Genomic DNA, 22,652 nt, shown 5'->3' on the forward strand with positions numbered 1-22,652 from the left:
CCTCTCACACACATTTACCCACTGACAGAGACACAAGCTCAACACTGACACCTCCTTCAACCATTCAGCAGGAATGTAGCAGCTTTGCCTCAGAGTTAAATGGAGATATCACTAAAAGCACAGCACGTTTCTCACATCTAAGATATTACCATTTTTAACCCACTGAGACTGTGAGTGATTACTCCTGCCAGAGATACTTTTATAGGCTTTTATACTACTTTTCAACCCAGTGAAAGCAAAAGGAAACATCGTGTCTATGGATTTTTTTTTTTATTTTACTGTACAGCCTGTGCACACACATCTGAGTGATGCTACAGAAAAAACACTTTTGGGTCCCTAAGGAATCATGTTCACATAATATAAAGGTTCTTTACCAATTTTAGAGTTCTTCCTATAACCTTTACATTATGTAGAGATTCTTTCACCTTTAAAATGGTTCTTTACACTCATTCATCTCATTTACAAAAATGGTTCTCTCTTTTATTTATAATTATGTTTTTTGGTTTGCTTTGATTTGTACTGGAGATGGTCAATGAGGGTCTTGTTGGTACTTGTGATTCACCTCAATGACATCATATGAGCGGTTCATAGTGGGTTGGAGACTACAGTGGCGTTTGTGCTTTAAAATATTTTGTGAACTATAGGAGTGCAATTTTTCTTTTTTTCTTTCTTTTGGTTCTCTAAAGAACCCTCTAGAGGATAATTATATTGCACAAATGTTGTTCTTTTATTGATCAGGAGGATTAATGGTGTTTCTACTTCTTTCAGAGAAACAGCATTAGACAAAAAGGAGGCCTGAGATATAGGACAGACAAGGGAGAGATGAGAGTTTAGTTTTAGATAAACTCAGATGAACTTAAACTTAGATAAACTTATTGCTACAAATCTAACCATGACGTGAAATTTCTATTAAAACTCAAGAGGACACAGGTGAGGTTACTGGGCTCTTTTGTTCAGAAGAAATGTCTGACTTAAGCAAAGGTCTCCTTTGTCTTTCCATTTGTTCTCATTGTTGTCCATGACATACTATAGAGATACTAAGGAGATCTCTTTTTTCTTTTTCTCTCCTACAGGCATCCACTGAACAGTTCTTAAGGGAACCAAAAGTGGTTCTTCTATTGCATTATGCAAAGAATCCTTTCTGGCACTTTTATTTATAAAAGGTTAGTTTCATGTCATACGCAGATTATTATTATTCTCATTTACTATAAGTAACAACAGAACAGCAATCTTCATTTTGCAAATAAAGAAATTATGGATGTCGAGTTATTCTAATGTAATGCACGAGCCTGAAACATACAAGCTCGTCTGGAAACATATAAACTAATTTGAACTGAGGAAATGTAATTGAGTAGTTTTATTCACAGCCAGAAAAAGTCCAGGTGTAGGGGCAGCCTCTTTGCCTCAAAGGGCATACAGGCCATTTTCTGGCCGTGGAAAAAAGGCATTGATGCAATAAAATTAACATTTTTATTAATTAATTTGTATATACTGATCTAAACCACACTGTTCAGAAAAACACAGCATGTTCGCTCTGACAGTGCTTTTTGTTTACGTCATAGACTAAGTATCTGAGGTGTCACTCAGTCAAGGACAGGAACTAACAGAGAGAGACTGACCAGTCCTTAAAAGCTCTCTCTCAGTCACTACCCCCTCCCTCTCTGGCTGAGAGCACATAACCATATGAGGAATAATGGTCTGTCAGGCAGTAAGTTGGTTGGAGTACAACACACCATTTGCCCCAACTGCTTATGACTTCTAATATTCTGCTGTGTCAAGGCACTAGCCTTTGTCCTGCCACTTTCACTCCATTACAGAAAGGCCACAGTGTGCCACCTCAGTATGTTAAAATTAGCATACAGGAATTGATTGAATCAGGAGAGTTTATGGGTGATCCTGAAGTTATGCAATTAGGCAGAGAAGCGGGTCAGTTAGGGGGAGGAGAAGCTGGCATTTGGGCCAGTGCTGATGAACAATACCCCATCTGCCTGGACGCTTGTCTGCATACTGGGCACAATAATGTCCTCTTTGTCGTGCCAACCTCATGTGTCACCCAGACCTTGTTTGTTGTGACGCGGAAGAGAAGAGAGGCCAGAGAAAAAGAAAGAGAGAGAGGGAGAGAGGAGAGAGAGAGAGAGAGGAGAGATGAATGAGGGCAAGAGAAATGTAGCTCTACAGAAGTTGAGAAGAAGAAGTCTTTCAAAGAAATACGTTACATGACAGCAGTGGGAAATTTTTACACAGAGGAGATGAAAGTATGAATTTAAGTAAGACAAGCTTTTCTATGGTGACCTGCAGTGAACCAAGCCACCCAACACTAGGTTATATCCACTGTCTCACAAGCAAACATACAATATTAAAAGGAAATGCCACCAATGTTTTTAAAACATCTGCATAATTCGACAGTGAAGATGCAAAAACAAGTTATTCAGAATGCTTTGATGTGAAATGGTGCGCTATAGAAAAAAATAGCAGCTCAGATTTTTTCTTTACAGTGGTGGTGACAGTAACCAGGGTTCAAAATGTCACAATTCAAATATAGCCATTTTAATTACTATCCAAAAACACCAGTGAACCTACTTGTGTACTCTGAGCTTTTAAATGTAATATTGGCAATGGTAAAATCGGTCATATTTTGTATTTTTTGAAATCCAAAATATGCTTTCTTTGGGTACAGTTTTGCCTTACAATGACCTGCAAATATCTCTCTGCTATGAATGAATTAAAAAATACATTTTAGACCAAAACCTTCTCATAAAATTACCATAAAACACTGTTTCAGGCATCAGGAAATGTATTCATAACAATCTCTGTGAGATAGCTTTTAAGGCATTAAGTGTTTTGGACATCTGGTTCCTATCACCACCACTTTGAAGAATTCTGACTCTTTATATGTTGATTTCTGACTCCTTATATGTTTTTGATTTAACATCAAACTACTCTGAATTACTTTGTTTGCATCCCAAAGATTAAATTATGCAGAAATTCCATATAGGAGAGAGCAAGCCATAGTGAGAAGGAAGCATTACATGCGCTGTGAGACAATATTATCACAACACTGATGTTATTATCACAAAATGAGCGCAAGCACACTATGCTATATCAATAAGAGTCCTTGGGCAAGACTCATTACACCAATCTGCGCAGAATGATCAAATTCTAAGTCACTCTGGCTAGGAGCATCTGCCATCAACGTAAATGCGATATACTTTGGTATTTTGCAATTTATTACTTTTGCCAGCAAGTTATGCCTTCAAAAGAAAGGCTTCTCTGTTTTGCTCAGAGCCTTTTAAACTAGTAGGTCATTGTAACATTTTGCCCAAGGACTTTAATGGCTGTAATAGATCTTACTGGCTTCTTGCCTGGATGGGGAATTGAACCCCAGCCTCTTGTCTGTGGGTTGAGGCGGATCGACTTTATCCAACCATTCCCAACCATAAAAGACTTATCAGCAACATCTAATTGCACATTAAAATATAATAAAATATTGATACTTGGGTCTCAATGTATCAACACTACTTTGCACTTCTATAATATTATGCTGTAGTGATTGTTTCTCCCTCCCCATATAGTAAGCCACACAAACGATTAGTCAATGATTTAGCTCAGTGTTAAAAAAATCTGAAAGAAAAAACAGAGCACGTTTTCAAATCTGGCCTACTTTTCAAAGCAGAGCTGGGTGAGAAATGGGGGAATTCTCCATGGTGCTATAATGAAAAAAAAAAATGTGTCACAGATGTTATTTGCTGCTAAAAACTTGGACTTTTGGCTCTGTTCAATGGAAATGATGTGCTTAGATCCTGGAGTCACTGCTAGTTCAGCATGCATAACAGATCAACCGCACTTCAGAGACATTAACTATATTCTTGCGGGATGGCATTTAGAGTGCAACTGTAAATGTATTATAAAGTAAGAGTCTAAACCCATGTATGGACAAACTGAACACAATCGTGGCTTGTCCTGTACCGTACAGCTGTCATGATAAAAGAAAATAAATGTTTAAATACAGATGTGAAATATATAAATACAGATATGAGTGGAACATAACAAAAGAACGTTATATCACACGTACAGAACGACTGGAATATTTTTTCGTGGCCCCCGCACTTCCACAGCCTATCAAGATGAATTTAAAGCTAATACTTGCAGTGTTAAATCTCAAAGCTAGCTCCTTTTTCAATTGGCCCCAGTTTAAACAATATAAAAGACTCCTGCATGGGCTATGGTTGGAAATAGTTCATGGCCACTCAACAAGAAAAGCTGCATACTACCAAAGCATGCACACGTAGTGTTCCTTTGTAAGCAGCATTCCCCAAAATGTAGTACTACATGGATGCTTTGAGCATCTTCAGCACCTTCTTTGCAGAACTCAATGTATTACAATTCCAGCTGGGGCATTACAAATCTCTGTTATTTACAGTACTACTCTTGGTGCCTTAAGGCCATCATTTGGTATGGATTAGAACAAATATTGCAATCTATTGTTTAACACCTTGGTCAACCAAAGGGAGTTTTTAAGCTATTGCAGTTCTTGAGATGTTTGCTTGTCATAGTTCTGTAAGTTTTGATGTTGTTAAAACTGACGATGATGGATCTTAGTCACCTAATCTCCTGCTTAATCTTAGCCCACTCAGCTTCACTTGACTTAAAGCCTATTAAATATCTTCCTGTTGTTCTATTTCTACCAAATTTGTTTCCTGTCTTATGCCAAGGCAAGTGTTTATAGCACACTGTTTTTCGAAACACTGCTTTTCAAACTCTTACACGAGGACTGCATCTTCTTCCCTCTGTCTTTCAACCAAAATTTCATTCAGTGATCAATTCATTAAGAATTGTCTTCATGTAATGAAAACAATAAATTGAGTGAAGAACCAATTTAGCACTTTGACTTAACAAATGTAACCTTACGTATGATAAAAAGCTTAATCAGAAACACAATATCTTGCTGTACAAAACACATTCACAGCATATTAAAAAAATTAAGGTGTTACTGTGCCCCCCCCCGTTCAGCGTAACAGGCAGTGAAAAGATGCAACGAGTTACAAAAGACAAATGCAAAGCATGGTCCACAAGAACAGGAACTCAAAATGCTCTTAGACAAAAGCAGACTTGACATGACAAGTCAGTGCTGATGAAATGCTCCACTTAACGGATAAGGATGAGTCTAATCTGTTGTGTTATGCGGTGCATGAACCAACAAGATGGTTCCTGAGCTTTTGCTGCTGTTGCACGACAGCTGTCAGTGTAGGTAAGTCTTTACTCACTGGCTGCCTGTTTTCTCATGAAGAAAAACTAAAAATCCTGTAATCATCACAGCTCAGTAACACTTACCCGAATATGACCAGTCTATGTTTTCTGCCAGCTTCTTCTGTGATCTGAATCCATAAGCTTGTGACACTTCAGCTGGAAAAAATACAGGAGAGATATCATTAAATTTCACAATTCTGTGCATTTATATACCGTAAAAAATGACTCTGTAAATTTATAGTAACTGGCTGGCAGCAAAGTTGCCAGATAGTTGCTGTAATTAATATTTACAGCACTCATACTGAAATGGTTATTTCAATAAATGTTTAATGACATATTGTACTTTGTTTTTAATTGCTGCACAAAATTTTCACAAGACTACATAGGCCTATGAGCCCACCAGTACTATTTTACGGTAAATCAACAATATCCCCTTTTCTCAATATTGCATATGTGCGCACACATCCCCGCTAAAAAACAGCTTAAACCAGCATGAACTCCATACCAACATCCAAAACACACCATTTGCTGGTTTTGCTGGCATAACACCTTCCATTGCTGCTGACCAGCATACCAGCACCCAAAACACAACATGATTTTGCCAGTGGCCAGCTATGTTTGCTGGGTTTTCTAGCAGGGATATTAGCAAATGAACAAGTCAAAACAGCAGTTCATGCCATTAATTTGCATCTTAAATACTTTTTAAAGGAAAATCCTACCCAAATGTGCATGTATTACAAGCTCCACAAGTCACAATTTAAGCTAGAGCTGTATAGTATTAAACTCAGTGTGGGAAAATGAATGTATAACACTATTAGCTGCAATTCCCATATAGACTGGATTCCATAGCTAGCAAAAATTAGCATTGTCATTGCAGTGGTAAGAAGACACATACAAAGAAAAAAGATACTAACAAAGTGAACTCACTTGAATATCCTATGCTTTACTTTATTGTCGTACAGATTGTGCTAGGTAATCTAGCATGCTGTTAGATAGTTAGGCAGCGTTAGGTAGCTGGGCTTAGTTACAGTAAAGACAGCCCTTAGCTGCTTCAGAAAAGTACTTTGGTGCATAATTTTTACAGTGTAGGAGACTAGCAATTTGGACACTGAATACAACATACACTTTTATAATGTTTATAAAGAAAGATATAGTCTAAATGTGGTGGAGAAAACCCAGACATGAACACAGACACAAGAAGAGCAGAGAGTAAAAGCAATATCATCTCATTTGTGCATGAATGCAGCATGGTTTTTTTGTCTACTCCAAGACTAATGGCCTCTAACATGGCAGGCATGCTGTCAGCCTCTGTAGCAACAACATTTGTACTAGCATATTACAAAGCAGCTGTATTCTGATCACTTCAAATTAATAAAAGCATAGCAAAGTGATTTTTCATAGCAATGGCATGTGCCAAAGACAGGAGCACTTAAACTCAAATGTTTAGCTCTATGTTTATGCCTTTATGCAGACTGTAATACTAAGACCACTCTTCACCCTCTCTCTCTCTTAGCGCTCTGCCTGGCGGTTTAATTCATACCCGTCATATAGTAAACCATTACACACACTCAAAGGGTCACCACCCACCGTTACAGAGTCAGAGGTTAAAAGTTCCCCAACACAGCACTTTCCTATCCATCATTCTGTAGACTAACACAACCCAACCTTTGGTGCTGAATGGCCTCAAAAAAGCCCTGATAGCTTCTTCGCCTCTCTAAGCCATCAACTACTAGATGCTGGAATAATTAAACTCTGTAGCTAAGAGAACTTGAGTACTAATTCTTGAACTTGGAGTATTATAACAACTGTTAAGTCACCCAGTCGTGTCCAGATCTTGTCTTTTTAGGTCTTCAGGAAATCAAGCTGAGATTTAGAATAAGGTTATCAGAAATTCTCAACAAATTGCAACAAACATCTAACTCACACCTTTGAGTGAATGCTTAAACTGAGAAGAGGCAGAGACAGATGCCGAGGGTGGAGAAAATAAATGCCAGCAGCCTCCCTTGTTATGATCTAATTTCCAAATGATTAGCTTGCGCAGCCGCTATGTGGGCCAGGTCTCTGACCCATAGCTGTCGGTTTCTTAAGTGTGTCATTTTAGTTTTAGCAGTCCATCCATCACCAACTCAGTCCAAATCAGAAGGAATATGTGCACACTGTGAAAAATCCAAAACAGAATTTTGCCTTCATGAAAAACTGTACTTTACCTCTTGAGGTAAAACTAGGTCCCGACTAACAACACAAACCCCAAAAATTCTGTTAACTGCTGATAAAATTTTAATGGTCAAAAATTAAACAGATTCTGATACCTCTAGTTTATTTTTATTGACCCTAATGAACAGTAAAATCTACAATTCATCATGCAAATATAAAAAAGCCATGTGTGAATGACCTTAGAACTTAACCTGAAAAGAGGTGAATAACATGAACCATCACAATGTTAAACTATCAGACAAGAGTTCCCCTGATGCCTGACAGTACAGTCGTATATAAACATTTTGGTGCCCCTGATCAACAAGTTTACATGTCAACATGTCTATTTAAATGTCATATAAGAAACATCATTCTGTTCTGTGCACCTACCAAACATGCAGTCACATGCAAAAGTTTGAACACCCCAATTACATGTTTTGTTAATTTAAAAAAATGTAAAAAGCATGTATGCAAACTTTTGCATACAACAGTATGTTTGGGAGGTGCTCAAAATAGCATCATGTCCCTTATATAACATTTAAATAGCCTTTATTGGTGCCTTATCAGCAGGATTTCCCATACCAATAAATCAGTGAAACTACTCACTAGCCACTCACAATCTAAACAAACCTGATCAAATCAACATATGCCCTAGTGGGTTGTTAATGTCCACTTTTTTGTCACCAAACCTTAACTGTCTTATCATTTTGCACTGTAGCATCATTGTGTGAGGCAAAGCAAACAGTTCAAATGACACTTCACATCACCTTTAAAACCCTCGTCTCTTCTTTGTGCGTCCAGTATCTCCCACACTAGACTATGCTAATGTCCTCTTTTTCCACATAAAAGAGCAGTCCCCAGAGAGGACCCCTCTCCTTTGGGTGAAAGAAAACAATGTAAGCAACAATGGCCGTGACATGAAAGACCTCTTCTGTACTAGCCCTGCCTCGACAAGGGAAGATACATTACAGTGAAAAGGTGAGCCAGAAGTACCTGCCTACCTATCCAGTATCAACAGAGGATTATGCTTTTGGCTTATCTTACTGTTAGCTTTGTCTGACAAACAACATGATTGAGCCCCTTCTGGATTGTCTGTGCACCTGTGACTACACAGACACATCTATACACATTCAATGGATATCTTTCACATCTGCTCTGTGCAATCAAGTTGTGTACAGCTCCAAAAGTCTAACATTAGCTTAGTGCCCTGCTTTTTTATTGGAGAATTCAAGTGTAAAATATTTCAGCTTTATCCAGTATATTTTGATACTGCAGGTTTTTAGTTTTTTTGAAAAAAAAAAAAAATTACATGACATGAAAAAAATTCCTCTTTTTTTCAGATCCTTGGAAGCTAATAGTGTTGTCGTGCTCTACATCGTGAGGGAGCTCTTACTGATTTTACTTGCTGATAAAATGGCAAATCTGAAATAAGATACATTATATCACCATTTTCTTAACAATATATTTCAATGAAACCACCTCAAACTAATAAAATCAGTTTGCAACTGCTTCTTTGAGGACAAGGAAATTCCGTAATTATATTCTGCTGTGACTAACTCAGGTGCTATAAAACCAAACGCCGCTTCAGCTTTTCTTTTTATACTGCTATACCACACTGCTATATAGAGGTGGGCATAAAGTAGTTCAAATTAAACAAATATTTAACAACTGCAGTATGATCAGAGGTAAAAGCCTGCTTTTGTATTTTAGCAGTGCACACACACAAATAGTAAGCCATTGAACATAACTGGCTTTCTGTTTAATTGGCCCTTTGTAATCAATTACTGTATTATTTGCAAGGCCTAATATTACCTTAGCGCTCTTGGTTGCTTGGAGTATTTAGGTGCTATTAGCCATTTATATCAGCTAATGTCAGTATTTTCTGAAACTACCAGAACTTGAATTACCTGAAAAACTAAATCGTGGAATGACTAAAAATAAAACTAATGAAACAGACTCATAAATACACAGTTGTTTCTGCCAAGTCTCACAGACCCAGTGTCTTCTCTATTTGAACATAAACATCTTAATGAGCTAAGCATCAGAGCTGTAAAGAGCCACAGCGAGTCTGCAGGTAAACTTATGTAGCTTTAGTCTGAGAGGACCCATATTCTCTTTCACTCAATCAACAGACATGCTTGACGCCAACCGCACTGCTGACGGCTCAATTTCCTGTTCATGGTAACAGAGTGTGAATGGAAGCGTACAAAGACCTGCTGCGTCCTAACTGTAGGAGACTGCGGCTTTTTGTTTACCGTCCATTGTGGAACAAGACATATAAGGTTTCAAACCATCCATCTAAATTGGTTCTGCCTTTCATTTATTATATACTTTGCCTAATGGCAAATCACACATCAGTATAATTCTCAGTTGCCTATCATAAAAGATTTGGCAACTTTACTATAATACAAAACATAGCCTCTCTCTGTTATCATGATCCTGCAGTGGACTGTATGGACAAGAAGCTCAGGTTTGTAAAGTCCAAATGAATTTAGCGTTTGTAAAATCTACAGACTGCAGGAAAATAAGAGGATTAAGAAGACCCTGAGAGACTCAAACACACATACACCCCACACCCCCCACCCACCATGCATACAGAGGGAGAAAGGGAGAAAGAGAGAGAGAGAGAGAGAGAGAGAGAGAGCGAGAGAGAGAAAAGAGAGGGATATACAGTATTCAGGTACTTCTAGTTTATGTTATTAAATATGATTCCAGTGCATATATCCACTTCAAATACATAGGTTATGTATCAAGTATAGTTCAGTTCTAGTTATCAATGCTGCAAATTGCACCTGGTGCCATCTTTAAAGACACTACATTGGTTGGGAAGTTTTCAGACAACAAGTAGTAATCATAGTGAAAAAGAAGGCGCTTTCTAAGCGTCTCAGGGACAACATTACTTAACAACACTCAAATGGAAAAACATCCTCGTCCACAACTAATTGTCCCTGGATAGTCAGCAGTCGCTCAAAAAGAAGACAACCTGAAATCAGCAGAAACAACAGTTGCACAGTGAAGAATAAGCAAAGAACTGCACCACAGTCACCTCTGTTTTTTTACCCCACACAAAACTAAACAAATCAGAACTCTTTTGGAACAACAAACTCTGCAACAATTTGGCTTATCATTTTTGGAGAAAGAAGGGTTGCGTGTATGATCCCAAGAACACCAAACCCACAGTGAAGAAAGAGGTTGAAGCATCACAATATGAAGCTACTTCTCTGCAAATGGTTCTGTGGCAGTACATGTCACTGAAGGAAACATGAATAAAGTGATGTACCAGGATATATTTGGTGAGAATTTAATCTCATCAGCCAAGAAACTGAATCTGAGGAGAAAATTAGACTTTTCAAGACAATAACCCCAGACATACAGCCAAATTAACTCAAGACTGGTTTCTTGCATGGCCTAGTCAATAGCCTGGGCTTGACTTTCACTGAAAAATTTATGAAGGATTTTAAAATTGCAGGGCCATCAGTGACCCTCATAACCTTTGGGAATGGAAGAGAAATGCACCAAAGTTGAACCTCATCCTGAATCCAACAAAGGCTTTGCAACAAAGTACTAACATTATTCATTTTTGGTGTTTGAAATCTTTTTTCAATCTTGTTTTTTAAACATATCACTGTTTATGCTTATGCATACATACTTTTTTGTCAAAAGACATTCAGCGTAAATCTAAAGTGGATATATGACCTGGGATTATTTTAAACAACAAAAAAAGTGTCTGAATAATTGTTTCCCCTCACTGTACAGAGAGAAACAGAGAAAGACAAAGGGAAAATAATGAGAAAGAGAAAAAAGTAGAGAGAGAGAAAGAAGAAGAGAAACAGAAGTAGAGAATAAGAAAGAGGGGGGGAAGAAGAAAAACCAGGAGAGATAGAGGGTAAGAGAGAGAGAGATAGAGAAAGAAGCTGAAAATAACACTTAGTTTTGGTAAGTGTGACAAATTGCGCTCAATGGGGCAGGAATGCATTTCTAAGACTGAAGAAGCTATTAGGCCTTGAAAAGCCTCATCGCTTTGTGAAATGTGTTACTGTAAGTGTCTGACCAAACAAACAAGATGTCCAGAAGTTGGTCAGGGGCTCACCCTTTACTGAGGCAACTGCTAGCAAAGACAGAGTTTTCTCATATGGTGGCTAGGAGATGTTTCCTTTTCATTTCTCACTTTCTCTTTTTTCCTTTCTCATTCTTGTTAAATGAGTTCACTCGGATTTATGCACTAAATTCAACATACGTTGTAAGGACATATGTACTCTATTTCAGAGGTACCATCACATCATGTATTAGCGGCACACGTATTCTAAAATGTGGAACTTTACCTGTTTTCCATTAAGGACCCAACTAATGGGTTTTCAAAGATAAATAAAGTAAAAAGCAAAATAAAGAAGTCAGAAGAGTAACAGGAAAGCAACAGGGAGTAAAATGAAGATGGCAAGGTAAAAGAGCAAGGCTTTGTTCACAGTACGAACTCTACACCTTTCTGAGACACTGTAAGCCTCGAGAGAATGCGCTGCCTGTGTCCACTGTCCTTCACAGTCACACAGCAGCACTTCAAACCCCAGCCTACATTAGCCAAATTAAACTGACACAGCAGAAGTGGCAGATGAAGCACAGACACCTTGGAGAACAGAGCTGAGGAAGAGCAGGGGATATATCGGGTGAACTCACAGTTCCGACTGTAAAAATACTCCTTTTATAATGAGATGAGGACACCAGGTCAGAGAAGTAGAAGACAATTAGATGAGACACTCCACAGAAAGTGAATGGGTTATATTTTGCATGGATTCACCATAAAGCTGCACAAGAAACTAACAGTGGGCCTTTGTGTCATAGTCATGTATCATCTTAAGGATAGCACAACTATTCAGAATCTCTCTCACTGCTATTTTACATGTAAATCCCCTTTGCACCACAAATCTTTTGGATCATATCTAGATGATCATGGCTAACGGGTATCTGAAAGAATCTATTCAATGTGCTGATATCTGTTTGATAGATTTCATATGTTATATATGTCACATGTTATAAATTCAGTTTTAAAAAGAATCAGAATCAATTTTACCACTCAGAAAACGTCTGGTGGCACAACCATATTAATAAAAAAGTTATTTACCACTACTTTGAATGTGTAGAAATTACTCTTTGTACTTGGGACACCCCTTTGTTCTTGAAAGTTATAAAGGTTATAAAAAATAAACATAATTATAACAATAACACGTTTTTATGATTTACCTCAGGTCATAACATTTGAATTGTCTAATCTCGGCTTTTTGCAATATTTGTGAAAGGGCTACAGACACTCCACCATGAAGGTCACTTGGGGTCTTCTTTATGAGGCAATACCTGCCAACTCTTTCTTAAAAGCATGTCAGAATAAATATTCTTTGCTGTTGGTTGTGCCGCATGACATTTTGAGGAAATCAGAATTTATGGATAAAAGTTTTTCATTGAGTTGAAACCTTTAAAAGCTACCCTATTTTGCGACATGTTACAATTAAAGAGGTTACAAATCGAAAATCATGCCAAACTAGAATTTTAATATTATAAATGACACCTTTTAATAGTTTACTTAATCTGCAAAATGTTTTGTGTTGCCAGGCAAAAATGCCTGAAATTAATTTTATTTTGATATGATCACTGTACTGTAATAAAGGAGGCATTGTATAATAAAGTGATGTATGTCACATATTTATTTAATTATTCAATAGGAAAATAATGGACTTAAAATAACGGACACAAAAATGCTCATCATGTCACTGACCCTGAAAATAATAATAATAGGTGCATTTATGAGCCAAATGCAGGAACAATATTAACATGTATAAGGTTATCATTTTCAGTTGATTCATGCCAAACCACAAGCATGAGCTGGATGCTGTCAACAGACACTCTAAAATCTGCCAAATCACCATGCTCTGGCTGTGTGTGTGGCATTAGCCCAAGGCAGTGAATGCATTTTGAAATGTTTGTGTTTATGTGTGTGTGCTCAATTCTTTATGTTCTTTATGGTGACAAAATGCCAGCACAATGATGGAAAACCATGAACATTCTGGACCACAAAACACCATTTTCTGGTCCTCGATATTTTTTATTGCACCTGGCAACCTTTATTATAAAACTTAGAACAGGATAGAATCATTTTCAAGTGTAGATACAGCAATACAGAGCAACAGTAACATGTAATTTATTGAAATGAAAACCCCAATGAAGATAGTAATACAGCAGAGTGTGTGCGTATGTGTTGCCTGAGCTTATCTGTGAGAATATGACACAATGGTGCTAAAGTGTGTGTGGGAGTTGGATGTGCTTATAATTACACTACAATCACTGTCAGTGATTCACTGTCTTATACTGACAAGACACCATGCGCGTGTTTGGCAGGAGCAGGCCATTACACATTAATTAAGTATGAAGAATTTCCCCTCAACTGCAAACAATTAAATAGTTACACTCAATCCACCGACTCTAACATCTGCATCAGGCACATTAAAGGGTCAGACAAAGGCCTCTCGCTAGTGCACTAATGGCAAAACTGAAAGGACAGATCAAAAACTGAAAGATTTTGAGTAAACACCAGACTCTCTGTGCATATTCAAGATGTCAAGGGATGAATTATCACTTTACTAATGAGTTTCAAAAATCATCATCTCTGAGGTCAAGCCGGTCATGTAGGTCCCTGGTGTTTTATAATCGCCAGATGTGCTTTGATTAGCCAAAATCAGAAAGTAAGCATTCATCAAGCAGCGGTTCAATACAGTTTCTTCATAGTATGAGATACAAGAGGTACTGACATATAAGGAACAGACAAATTTATAAACAAAGCTAGGGCTGCCAAATGTATTGTGTGCATGGGATGGATTACTGAACAGGCCACTGGCGTCAGCGCTCAGACACCTCTGACTGATGGGGGAATCAGACCCGAGCAGGCTCAAATACTTGGGACAATCCACTGCAGATGCAAAGGTCAGATGAGCAAATAGCTCTTGAATATGTCCTAATAGCTACACAAATTAAATAAGTGAGGAAATGGTACCTGGTTTCATGACAGTTTTCTGTTTTCAGTTATTATTAACTAGGGTTTTGTTGTTCCCACTCAAATGACATGTGTGATAGTAGTGTTAGTGTTTCCCCTTCCATGTGTAAGACTTAGGGATGCACCGATATCACTTTTTCCCTTCTGATACTGATACCTGACCCTCTAGTACTGAGGACCGATACCAATACTAACTACTCGATAGGTGCCCACAAATCCTAATATTTATACAATTCTACTTTTTAAATATTTAATTTTATCTAAACAATATATAGATAAACCTGGAGTGCATACATATAAGCACACTGCAGCATACCTAGCTCAGCAATAACTGAGCTAAAGGTTGTTTCAGCTCCAAATTTCTCAAGTTTTGAGTCATATGTGCATCCCATACACTCGTGCTTATATCAGACATTACTGGAGCTTAGTAAATATTACAATCATTCACGCTTTCAGTACCAGCTGTTGAGCTGTGGGTTTAACAGCTGCGAACAACTGTTAATGTAAAGGCTAACCTCAGGCTAAAGTCTGTAGTTACACCTCAACAGTTCAGTAGATATCCCTACTATTTCCTCCCTCGATAACAACCCGGACTAACATTAACTCAGACTGTGTATGACTATACAGCAGGTGATCAGGGACGTGGCTATTCAGGTGAAGGGCTACCTTTAGTGTGCTTTGCATTGTTTGTACATTGCATTATCGTTGCTTATTTGTGACACCATATGAAGAATTTGACCTCCAAAAACTCTTCTGCCCAGGGGCCTCACAAGATCCAACAAATGTACATAATTTTTTGTCAAAATAATGCAGAGTGACCTTTAACGACATCAAGAGTTGTGCAGCGTGGTTAAAACATACCACAAGGAATACTGTAATATGTAGCAATTTATGTAGCACCGTCATGATTTAAAACTTTGTCCATTATCATCCAGTCCTAACAGTCCTGGTCTTAAGGAACTTTCTAGAATCCCCCTCCGAACATTCTGAGCCAGTCTGACAAGAAACAGATCCTGGGTCCCTCAACCAAAATAACCATCAATCAGAACATTGTAATTTTCACCTTCTATCACTATTAGCCCAGGTTACTTAGCCTGGAAAGCTGCTTCAGCCAATCAGCATGCAGGCAGTGTAGCAGCACTAGTCCCGGAAAACAAGTAGATCTCCACATGGCCTCTGGCCACTTTGACTTCCCTCCATCCCTCACTCATCGCCATGGACACAGCACCAGTCCAGCTCCATTCAGTCAGACACTGCACAAGTTTATATCACTTTACCCTGCTTCCTTTCTCCTCACTCGAATGGACAACTCTTACAGGTCAACCTTTCTACAGAAACAATGCTACCTTTTGTGATGCTCACACAATTCTTGTTGTTTTCAGCCATTAGTCAGACTTTAGAACCTCCTGAAGACAAAAAGCTGCTTCTTTTTTCACCCAACCACTCTGTGAAATGTCTGTAAACATTTACAGTGGGCCCGGGAGTGTTTTAAACACGAGGTCCATTTAAACATTGTGTTTATAGTGGGACGGAGAGCTTTGAGGGGACCGGAGAGACGTTTTCACTGAGGAGGTTTATTTAGTTAAGACCTCTCTCAGTCATACAGGCCTGCAGTAATGTTCCTGTACTATAGCCTCCATTGCCAAATGGAGGGAGCCGTGAAAACTGGGACTGGAAGAAAAACAAATAAAGGACCTGGCTCTTCTAATCCACTGTAACTCTACCACTGGGAGAGCAGTACAACTTTTTACTCAGTGACCTGATGCATTAACAGAGACCTATTTTCTTCACAAGACTGCAAAGAGTAACCGGAGTACAGGCCCACATTTTTGTTAGTGTAGCTTGAACTGAACTTGATTTCTAAAGGGACATTCTTTTGTTCAGCAGGCATAAAAACACAGTATTAAAGCACAGCTCAGCACATACAAGACTAAGAGCAATAAACGCATATAATAGATTCAAAGAATTATTTACAAAAGCAAAATCACTCAGATACACAAAAAGGGCTGAGTGATGCTACAGAAGAACCAATGTCGATGGCGCAAAGAACTTTTCAATGAACGGTGCTTTAAAGAGCCATTTTTATAAATGAGACGTGTGAGTGTGAAGAACCTTTTTAAACTTTAAGGAACCTTCACATAATGTAAAAGTTATATTTTAATTTTTTTTTTCTTTCATAGAACCGTAAGTCCAAGCCAAATTAGGAAATTTAGGAACTATTTTGTAACCTTAACTCTTAGGAATGTATCTACTACAGATAGATCAATGTGGAAATTCAATCAATAAAATTATTTAACTATTATTTAAGACTGATATTTCTCAGTGATGCTGATATTTATGATTTATTACACTGAATCACAAATTACAATAACCTACAAACACTAAACTGAACAAGTCAGATAACGCATATTGTTCTCCCTGCCATTTGCTAACAGAGTAGCAGTAAGCAGCTAAAAAGGATAGTCACTTGTGCTACAAGTATGACCTGTTGTTTATCTGTGATAGCACCTAATTAATGCATCGTAGCGCCAGAAAGTGAAGGTCAAATCTTAATATCATCCTAATAGATTTGGCTTTGGGACATTTAGATCTTTGGGTAAAGAGGGCTCTCTACAATAGCTGTACCTATTAGCCTATTAGTTTTCAAGATGTCCGCTACCAGGGTCAATTTAACACTAATGATTTTACCTGCTGTATACTGTGCAACTTGTTTACTAATTAACCAACAGATTCAATCAGAGTAGAAAAGCGTTCTTCTACAGTACCCCCAGAGGGTTCTCAAAAAAACTGCCCCCTCTAAAGATTGCATCAGTTATCAGTTCAGCCCCATTGTCCTTCTTATCTGAGCAGGAATACTGCCTGGCATTCTACAAGTTTCAACAACCATAAACCAAGTTTCAGAAAAATGTAATTTACCTCAAGGCCCCTAACTACTGGACAAGGACCTGTGTCCCCATTCTGAAGGTTTAAAATCAAATTTCACAACTCATTACCCCATAAGATATACCCCATAAGATTAAGGAGACATTTCTTAGCAAACAAGTGTGACCACTTTATGTTCATTTGAAGCTGTTGTTGTATATAGCTGTAACAGCCTAACAGAGCCCTCTTTATTAACGAATATTCCATAAACAAATAATAGTTGAAATGGCCTGATTTTAAAGGCCTGCAATGTTGGTCCTACTTTATAAAAATGGCATAAAGTCATTTCAGAGGAGATATGCAGCCAGATATACAAAATTAAAAAAATGGCAAAATCTGCTCAACAGTCACTCATGTTTCACTGAGTCTGTGTTTTCAGTATGTGTCTGACACGACAGCTCCTTGTAGCTGGGATACAGGACTATCCATGTCTAGGTGAAAGAAGACCTGCAAGAACTGGGATGAGTGTCAGTATAAGAGTCAGCTAATGAGAAATCTAAGGTCCTCAGTTCTGAAGATGTTATCAGGCAGCTTTGAGACTAAAGCACTGGATTAGTTTTACTGAGCTGGTATTAGTATTGGAGCTGGATTAGTTTTACCAGAGGAGGTTCCGTAATGTTATTTGTAAGGGATTTGACCGGCCGATTCGTACAGGATAAAGTATCTGTGTAATTTCCCCAAATTACCGCAGATAGCCCAGATTGAAATGTCTTAGCCCAGATATACAAATGAACATTTTGTGCTACACAGAAGCTACACTCACTAACGATAACAACACAGTAGGGGTATGTAATGATTCACTCACGATTTGTTTCAATTCACAATACTGTGTTACGATTCAGTATGGTTGTATTTTCTTCTAATGAAGAAAAATGATCATTATAACCATGCTGCACAACTTACTAATGACACTAGAGACACTACAAAGGAGTGCTGGAGTCAGTTGGTACTGACTGTTTGCAAACTTTGTGTTTAAACAATGCAGCTGTATTAGATGGCATAATTAATGGAATATCCATTCTTCACAATGTACACTGTCACATTTTTGCATTGCACTGTGTCACAATGCATTGTTACATCCGAACAACACAGGACACAGCCATATATTACCAGATTTTGTTATTGCATTGCATTTGAACAAGACTTATTTTATCAAGGGAGCTCCAGTTTGACATTAACTCTTAACTTCAACTTACTACAGTCAGACTTGTAAAAATTATAGACGTTGTAGATTTGTACCGGATTAAAATCATGGATCTTATCATGGACCCATCTATAGACGACAAGAGTTGTAGAGATCATTGAGAGAGAAATATTCATTAAGACATAGACAGAAATCTGTGAAACAGCTGAACAGCACGGAAGCGTTACCACATTGTGGCTCCTTTACAGAGCCTCAGCCCACATACTGGAACCAAGAACCATCCTTACCCATATTTCTTGATTCATCAGTGGCCCAAAATTAATCAGAGCATTAACCTACTTATAACTAATTCTTCTCTTGGCAGTAACTGAAAAAATGTGACAGGAGGTTTCAATTGGCATTACAGGAGTTATGTATTAACTTCCATAATACTATTTTTGTGGCACTGCCAATAAGGGAGAGGCAGTCTACTGTAAAAAACTGTCTTCAGGAAAAACTTTAAAATAATCATCTCATATGCCTATTAAAACAACTATAGTTATGCATTAAAAAATGAACCAAACTGTTCACATGGCACTGGTTTAGTGTGTTTCCCCAAATGTAATGAAGAGATGGAAGAAAAATACATGTATGCTATGCATTATACTCATCAAAAGCATATAGAAAAACATGCTGTTTACAGGGCAATATTATCTGCCATGGTGCACTATTTTACATCTGTGACGAATCATTTGAAACAGATTTCCACATGCATAAAGGGTTCAATTTGAACATGCAAGCTTGTGTCTCTGATTTGGCATGAGCTGGTCTAGATGGAGGCTAATCTAATCTGCTGCCCACCAGCACTCTGCAAGCAGCACAGAAGGAATACAGGAATGATTAAACCACATTAGGACAAGCTTATAGACTTGCAGTTTGCTAGAATTATGTGTCCAAATACAGCAACTAGCTTTGGAGACTATGAGACTAATCATATCAGTATTGGCAGTAATTTATTTTAAAAAGGCATTGGACAGATGTTTGATTTGACCGATATCTCAAAGTGGTATTTGATGGCATATTTACTGTGCTCAGGAAGAGCAGAATTTTTAGGTGAAGCTGGACAACTGCACTAAAATGCATATTTATTCATTTCATTTATAACCCTCTACATGAAAAATTAAACTCCAGGTAAATGTTTATGTATCACACTGATATCAGCATTGGCAGATATGTACATGAAATATACTGGATATCAATGTTGGCCCACAACTGCCATTTGGGTGCTTCCCTTCTGGAGACTAACGATGCACTTTTATTGGCTGGATTTGTTTCCAATAGTCCAATTTCATTTTAACAGGAGAAAAAAGAGAAGTTTTCTGGTCATCAGCTTTTGATTTCTTGAAGTGCTATTAACTGGTAACTCTGGGCCTCATTCACCGATATCTTCCTAAGTTTTTCTTAAATTTGTTCTTGAGAAAAGTCCCAAGAAAAAGTCTATGTCAGATTTATGATATTTTCTCAAGCCACAGAACTGTTCACACCTTTGTGTTCTTGAGTGTGTGTAGATGCTGTTCTTATCTTAGAATAAATCCCAAATAAGAAAACATTGGTGAATGTCAGAACCTTCGTGGAAGCTGCGTAAATGGGTTTTAAGAAGAAATTTCTTCTTAAGAACAGTTGGTGAATGAGTCCCGATATCTTATAAACGTGAAGTATTCTGCACTAAACCACCAGAATAACACTGAATTCATGAAACAATACCTGCTGGTACCACACGCTATCTTGAGTTTAAGGAGGACGTTTCTTGCCAAAGTCCAAGTTTCAAATGTACCAGCAGTTTAGCGTAAACACAAAACAGCCACATGTAACTTGAACTTTTTCAATTAAATCTTCATGAGCTTAATCATGTCAGTGCCTTATTTGCCAACAGCTCATGTTTAGAAGGGCTGTATACTCCTTTGAGGACAAAGCTTTTGAGTAATTAAGACAAATGCCAATGATGTTACAATTATTTTCCTCCAGCTCATCTGCTCTCTCTACCCATCTAGTCTACACATCAAAATGCAAATCTAAACATCATCACCTCATAATGCTTAAAATATCATTCATCACTACATAATATTTGGGAATATTCTACCACAAACATTAACAATAAACTACTGTTCGATTAAGCATAAGTTATTTTGCCACTTAAGTATTGCAGTGAAACAGCTAGGCTATTTTTGATTGACATGCTAAAAGTGCACTGCTCTATGAGATCTGTCAAAAACCTATAAGCCTACTCAACAGTATGCATCATGGACATATATTATGCACATGTCTAAACTAGACCAGCAGTTATCCAGTAGTTAAGCTAAAAAAGTAATGTATGTTTTCCTGACTAGGGTCACAAAACAAATTACATTAAAATAACTCAGAATTCAACAGTCATTTATCTATACATGTAAATCAACAATGGCCATAAAATATAGCAGTTAAGTTGAAGATGTAAAAAACAAGGATATTAGAGCACAGCAGAATTCTGGTTAAAAGCACAACCTTGTTGCCATTTGCCACAGCAAATATGTTTTTTTAATATATTTATTAAAACCGTTTTCATTTTAGCATACTGGTAATTAGCATTTTCCCAAGAATATCCGCTGCCAAAATGGGGCTGAAAAAGTTTGAAAATCCCCACAACCACAACTAAGAGCCATGATAATCAACTCTAATTAGCCTGACAGAACATGGTTTGAACGTCTGATCAAGCAATTACTTGATCTGCTAAATCCCAATGCCAATAAGAAGCGTACAGAGTTCTGAGGAATGTGAGAGGCACTCAACAAAGCAGTCCACCTCTCTACTATTTTTTTCTAGTGCCTTTTATTCACAGTAGTGGTTCTGCAGGCTCAACATGGTAAATATTCAAAACCATAAAGGGAGAAAAAGAAAAGACAACGGCAGGGGCTCAGCAAGTAGGCTTAATTGCTAATTGCTTTTCACCTGCTCTAAGCAACAGTGGTTTTCCCTGGACCATACGGCGCAGACAGGGTGAACTGGATTAACGAGAATCAGCCTCATTAAAAGACTCTGAAGATCTCCCATTATTTCTTTGATGGCCTCAAGTACCCAGGCGAGTAGCTATTTGGAGTGGTATCCTAATTGAAAAGGGCACAGATTCTCAGATGGGGAAGAGTGGGTAACTGGAGGATTGTTAACCACTCTGGGCAGGCTTTGTCCTTGACTGACCCTGAAAAGTTTGCAGCCGGGCTGCCGTGCCAAACTCAGTGAGCCACACTATCACACCATCTCCTCACTGGGGAAGTCTGTTGGCCCTAGTTGGCTGCTCATCCAAAACTTTTTACTCACAATGCTCTCTTGCTCCCAAAATCTATGCCACAGTAACACGATATACTGGAAACAGGGCCCAACCAATTTATTGGATATCAGAAAAACTAGGTCAATTTTAAAGTTCCACAGATTTATTTGTATCTGCAAAAACCCTGACAATAAAACACCTACATTACATTGAACCTGCACATTTTCTATTGTAAGGAATGAGAACTTTTATGGCCTTTCACGTTCTTAACAGCACTTTTAACACAGGCCGCTAAATTAGAAGCCACCAGCTCCTTACCTTTATTTTTAGCAATAGAGGCTGAACTGGAAAACCTGAACACAAACAAACACTATCACACAAAGTGCATTCAAATCTAACTGTTGGCATTAGCACACCATGTTCTACAATAAAATATTTAGTTTAATATAATAAGGGCTAATTAACAGAAACCAACAACACCGCTACAAATGCCACAAAGTTCCACCCCTAAAACTGTATTACTTAAGACTTTAAGAGCTTCTTTTTACTTGAGTTTTTAAATAAGTAACACAGTAAAACATTCATAACGTGATAAAGTTTTGGCAGCACAAATTTTTAGCAAATAGTTAACACCATTGACTTTCCATACTAGCCAAAGCCCAGCTGCTTGTGTACTGTATACAACGTCGGCACTTTAGGCAGACAATGCAGGACAGTGCTTGCAAGAGACCTATAGATAAATTAACAAGCAGCAAACTAACAATAGCAATAGCAAAGTGGAAAGCAACAGTCCCTCTCAAAAGCCTCCACTGTAACAAGAATCTGCTAGC

The 22,652-nt window shown here is 37.9% G+C and overlaps 1 protein-coding gene across 1 annotated transcript in view; it reads right to left on the bottom strand.

Annotated features, from left to right (window-relative positions):
• The window catches only part of ptprz1a (protein tyrosine phosphatase receptor type Z1a), a 63,923-nt gene that overhangs the window by 36,355 nt on the left and 4,916 nt on the right, over positions 1-22,652 (bottom strand). Inside the window, 1 exon segment of the mRNA XM_036576166.1 lies at positions 5,332-5,403. Coding sequence (XP_036432059.1) covers positions 5,332-5,403 — 72 coding nt within the window.

The sequence above is a fragment of the Colossoma macropomum genome, unplaced genomic scaffold, assembly GCF_904425465.1.
Source record: "Colossoma macropomum unplaced genomic scaffold, Colossoma_macropomum, whole genome shotgun sequence".
Taxonomy (NCBI): domain Eukaryota; kingdom Metazoa; phylum Chordata; class Actinopteri; order Characiformes; family Serrasalmidae; genus Colossoma; species Colossoma macropomum.